Here is a 5,818-nt window from a genome sequence, read left to right as displayed (position 1 = left end):
GTGTGTGTGTATGTGTGCACAATATTAATAAATAATTTATTCTCACAGGATGTCTTTTTTTTTTCATTTTTAATACACACACACACACACACACACACACACATCTATATATATATATATATACACACACACATATATATATATATATATATACACACACACACACACACACACACACACACACACACACACACACACACACACATACACACACACACACACACACACACATATATATATATATACACACACACATATATATATATATACACACACACACACACACACACACACACACACACAGCTTCCCCAGTGACACACAAACACAGTGACGCACAGTGACACACACACAGTGACACACACACACACAGTCCCTTCCAAGCCTGTTGCTCACAGCAGCATGGACCGTACACACAAAACGTGTGCGCCACTTGCACGAGCGTTCGCACAGGCACGCGCGCCCACTATATAACTGGCCTAAGGAGGTGCAGAAGAGTGTAAAGCTTTAAAAGTGAGGAGAAGAATTTTGTAAAGGATACAGGATTTAATAGGAAACCAAGATAGGGATTACAGCAGGAGAGATGCTGAGACAGATTTAGGAGAGAGTAAAGTGATTCTGGCAGCAGCATATATAATAGATTGTAGGGGAGACAGGTTCATTAAATATGTGCGACACGCCCCCGCCATGTTTACCTCCTATACAGACAGCACTTAAGGTGAGGCACAGGGAACCTTTAATGCCACTCCAGTTCACCTTCTCTGCTTACTTCATCTACTGCCTGTTTTCCATTTTTAGCATAACCGGAATTAGGGGAAATGCCCTCAGGACATACAGTATATGTCCAGTGAGCTAACTGGACAGCCCCGGATGTTTCCATTTATCCAGAAGCCTCTAGAACTGATAGGGTCTGCCATTATTGTATGTATATTTTTATTTATATAGCGCCATTAATGTACATAGCGCTTCACAGCAGTAATACACCTGGCAATCATATAAATAACAAATAATACAAATAACACACAATGGGAAGAAGCGCTTCAGACATAAAAGTGACATTTAGGAAAAGGAGTCCCTGCTCCGAAGAGCTTACAATCTAATTAATATATATCTGTGTAATAGCTAATAACATGTAATTGAATGTGTTTTATGTTGCATTATGCAAATTGTGTATTTGTATGTCATATCCTATTGTACTGTGCTGAATATTACTGTGGCACCTTAAAAATAAACAATAATAGCAATAATATGTTTTTCTTTTAAATTCGGTAAAGAATTATTCCTTGCTGATCGATCATTCAGGATCAGCAATGAATTTATTAATGATTTTCATCCCCTGGTATGATGTCATACACACTTTTATCCCTGACATGACATCATGCACACTTGTATCTCTGGTATGATGTCATGCACGCTTTTATCTCTGCTATGATGTCATGCACGCGTTTATCCCTGATATGATGTTATGCAAGCTTCAATTCTGTAATCTAATTATTTGTATCAGGGATTCATCTTGTATTTATAAAGTTGCCATACACTTTTGTATATACTTGAAAAATAAATTGTCAAGTGTACATCAGCCCATATCTCATCGTATTCTATAGGGGCTGATAAGTTGAAAGGGTATCTGGTAGACGCCAGTTTTGTTTTACCTATGCTTTCAAATATATATGTTTACCATTCGCATGAAATAATGTTCATTAAAAAAAAATAAGCATGTCTGTTGTAGATTGATACCTGTGTTGTGGTATACAGTATATAATAATTCTGCAGGGCTCACTGATTATCCCAGCTCACAGACACAATATCAGTGACCTGCTGCTGATCCCACACGCTGAGGTCACTGGTTTAGCTTAGCTCCTGTTTGAGCCAAATCAGTTTTGGTATAGCGCACTAGCTCCAGTCACTCTGTTCCTGGGAAACATATCAGACAACAAAAAACCACTACTAATGAGTATTGAACCCAGTGCATTGGAAAAATACCCCAACCCCAGTCAAAAAAAGAACCCGCTGCATAATGATTCAGAGTATCACTATAAACGTTAATTGCTCCGGTAGTTGAAGTTTATATGTAATATATTAAATATCTATATGAACTTACTATATATAAACATATATTATATATAAAATAACCTCAGGGCCTTTATGGAATATGCTCCGAAGCGGCCACAGACTCTGACTTCACAGTACGATAACCATGTAATCGGCCCCCATATTGAATAACTCCCTATGACCCCTGTTAAATGTCTTGTGCTCTTGAGATCTATGCTGTTCTATAACGCGCAGGAATCATCTTTTCCTGCTCTAGTGGCTGCTTTGTTTCTGCTTGGATGACGGGTGCGGGTAATAGGGGAAGGGCAAAACTCCAGTATTGCCATTAGGCCCAGTACCGGAGGAACAAAAAGGCCCAGTATCAAGTACAGGAAACTTCAGACAATTGGAAGTAGTACTTCATGCTGATTTATATTGTAGCAATGTTTATTTGGCAGGCTGAGATGATCCCAAACATAAAATGCTGCTTTAAACAGAGCTAGCCGGAGAAACATGGTTCTCTTGCATGAATCCTTTCAGACTGCATTTTAGAACAGAGCAGGAGCTGACAGTGCAAAATAAACAAGGGGGCCAGAAGTGCTTCACATTTTTTCGCCTACTGCCTTACCACTTGTCTTTGTCATATGTTTCTTTCACAGAATAAATATCCTAGACATACTGTAATACAATACAAAATACAAATTCTATCTTTATATACAACACAATATGCGTTTGATGCCAAGAAATAGAGGCTATTTTACCATATTTACCAAGTTGGGAGTTAACATGATTTGTGCATTGCAACCTAACATAAGTCATTCCCAAAAAGTACTGGCTGTCATGTTAATATGTTTATAATACAAAGCCAAGATGCTACAGTGTGAAGTTGTATTCTGCATCTGCAAAGGTGACAATACGTGTCTGTTTTATGTCATCCATTCGCACTTACTTCTACATAACATTGCTTCACAGTTTGTTGCAGGACCATTAGAGATGGGTTAACAAGCACCATATACATCAGTATAGACTAGTACTGAAATAATATACATACATGTATATATATATATATATATATATATATATATATATATATATATATATATATAACATGTGTGTATATGTATGTATGTATACCCATCAATATATATATGTGTATATACATATATATATATATATATATATATATATATGTGTGTGTATATATATATATGTGTGTGTATATATATATATATGTATATATATATATGTGTATATATATATGTGTGTATATATATATATATATATATATATATATATATATATATATATATATATGTAGGGGAGGAGGTGGGGCTATTTATGGGTCATTCCTTCCCTGATTCTAGCTGAACTGAGGCTATGAAGTGATAACAACAATTGTGCTTCAGGAACAGCACATTCAGCACAGGCTGACACTGCCTGTCATTAGGAATCACACCTACTGCTGGACATGACAAATGTTTTTAGTCTACTGGAAATTCTGTGCTCCAGTGTGTACATGCAATGTGCACCCCTGTGCCACATAAAAATGCTTCACACAAGCCAGGTGTATATGTAAAGAATAAACCAGTTACATGATGTCAGGGAGATACAGTGTATCCGCGACATGGAACATCATGTTCAACATCAACAAAGGGCATGAGTAGAGGTCCCTCCATCCTCCCCACACAGGCAGACACTCACCTCTTTGAGCTGCTCCTGCTCCTGTTTGAGACTGTCATACTCAGCTTCCAGCTCATCATACTGCTGCTTCAGGGAGAGCTTTTCCTCCAGCACCACCAGCCCATACTCTGCAGCCTGGATCTTCTCCTGGGTGGTTTCCCCCAGCTCCTTGGTCAGCCTTTCAATCTCAGCCTTATAGTCTTCCACAGTCTGCAAAACCTCCTCAGCAGCCATGGCCCCGTGTGATGGGTGTGGGAATGGATGGGCAGATGGGTGGGGGGGTGGGGGGGGAAGAAGGGAGCAGATGAGCAGAGATGGGGTGGGAGGCTTGATGAATGGATAGCAGCTATGGTGAAGGCTCACACACAGTTCTGCAGCATCATGATAAGCAGACACACCATGGCTCCCTTTCCTTCTCCCCCAGCCCTGGTCAGCTTACAATCATTGTGCCCAGATTGTCTCTCTTTTTTTTTTTTTGCTTATTCATAGGCAGAAGGATGAAGAATTCGCCCTCTCTCCAGGGCAGCGTCACTGCAGTGTGAACTCTTCCACCTGCTCCCCCCTGCTGCAGCCTGGGAAATGGTGCAGTCTGCCAGGAACGGCCATCCATAACATTACTCCGGGGAAGATACATGTACGGGGACAGGGGGGGACCGTCCAGCCATACGGATAACTGAGAGGGGGTCATACAGTACTAATATTAATAGCAGTAATTATTATTAACATGAATTAATGTAGTAAATCATTTAGGGTATATCTTTAAACAATTATAATACAATGCATTTATTATTATTATTATTTTACTAAGGTCATTCAGAGTATATTCTAAAATAATAATATGTCACTTGTTATTATTGTTATTATGTCATTGTTATAATTATTCTAATTACCACTGTCTTCCAGGATAGCCTCATATTATTATACCAAAAGCTATATATTATTATTATTATTATTATTATTATTATTATAAGGAATAATTAGCAGTGCTGTTTTGTTAAATTTTACACTATTGTGCACTTTTAAAGTTATATTTTTTAAAACACGTACTGTATGAGAAAGGGCCTTGGTAGTGGACACATCTGCAATAAATGTTAAAACATACAAAACAAGCACATTTTTTCAGTTTTCTGTGTGTGACTGAGATACTTAGTGATTGTTTAAAATATGGAAATTAAATATAGTATTGTATATAGGATTATTTTGTGTTTTGCGTTGGACTTATAAAAAAAAACTGATGAAAAAAAACACGGTCGGGAACTTTCGGTGACGTCAACCGGGATGGACGTGTAGAAGGGGTGCTCCGTGGACCCTCGGCAGTCTAATATATTTATAGCACCTTCCCCGAGACTATTCCGGTTTGAAACTACCAGCAAAAAGTAGCTAAAGCGGCAGACATGTCCAACAGGACGAAGAGACCCGCTAATCATGCGGTCACAAAGTATTTTTCACCACCGCAGCGTGGGTCGGGCTCGGCGGAGAAAAATGGTGCCGGCACACGCGGCCCCGAGGCCATGAGAGGCAGTCAGCCAGCTGAAAACCCAGAGATTGGGGAAGGAATTACCCCAGTATACCCGGAGAACCTGCTAAGTGACATGCATGAAAAATTACATCTTTCACAGCAAAAAGATCTTAAGGCTGTTCTGATCCGCCAGGGGGTCCCCTTCAGTGTGAATAAGCCGGTATCAGACCCAGGGGGTAGGATTTTAGTGGTATATGGCTCGCTCTCTGGGACAGCAATTGCCCTGATCAATCTGTATGCACCCAACGAGAACCAAACAATTTTTTTTACAGAGGGTAATGGAGTCTATTGAGCCCAATTTCCTGTCTTCAATGATTGTTGGAGGGGACATGAATATGGTATTAAATCCGGGGGAGGACAAATCATCTAAACCAAGCCAATCCCACTTGGCACAGACTCAAAAAAGGGGGAAAAATTCAGAGATATCGTGAGAGAATTTCAGCTAGTGGACGTTTGGAGGACCCAACATCAGGGCCAGAGAGACTATACGTTCTTTTCCGCACCCCATCAAACTTATTCACGTATAGATTATTTTCTGATTACCAAAAATGTGTTGCAGGCCTCATCAAGCTCAGACATTGGACCCATAA

General features: G+C 39.5%; 1 protein-coding gene across 11 annotated transcripts in view; it reads right to left on the bottom strand.

The window, feature by feature from the left end:
• The window catches only part of BICD1 (BICD cargo adaptor 1), a 222,726-nt gene extending 218,446 nt beyond the window's left edge, over positions 1–4,280 (bottom strand). For 5 of the 11 annotated variants that reach the window (XR_012801912.1, XM_075602703.1, XM_075602701.1 and 2 more), the window contains exon 1: positions 3,731–4,278. Coding sequence is in view for 10 of the 11 variants with exons in the window: in XM_075602703.1 (XP_075458818.1) it covers positions 3,731–3,943 (213 nt within the window). In the remaining variant the exon portion in view is untranslated. Of the gene's footprint in view, positions 1–3,730 lie in introns of all 11 variants that reach the window. The other 6 variants (XM_075602702.1, XM_075602698.1, XM_075602700.1 and 3 more) reach the window with 2 other exon arrangements.
• Positions 4,281–5,818: the final 1,538 nt, after the last annotated feature.

This window comes from Ascaphus truei, chromosome 5 (genome assembly GCF_040206685.1).
Source record: "Ascaphus truei isolate aAscTru1 chromosome 5, aAscTru1.hap1, whole genome shotgun sequence".
Lineage (NCBI taxonomy): Eukaryota > Metazoa > Chordata > Amphibia > Anura > Ascaphidae > Ascaphus > Ascaphus truei.
The sequence above is the reverse complement of the archived record's forward strand: the minus strand, read 5'-3'. Positions and strand labels throughout refer to the sequence as shown.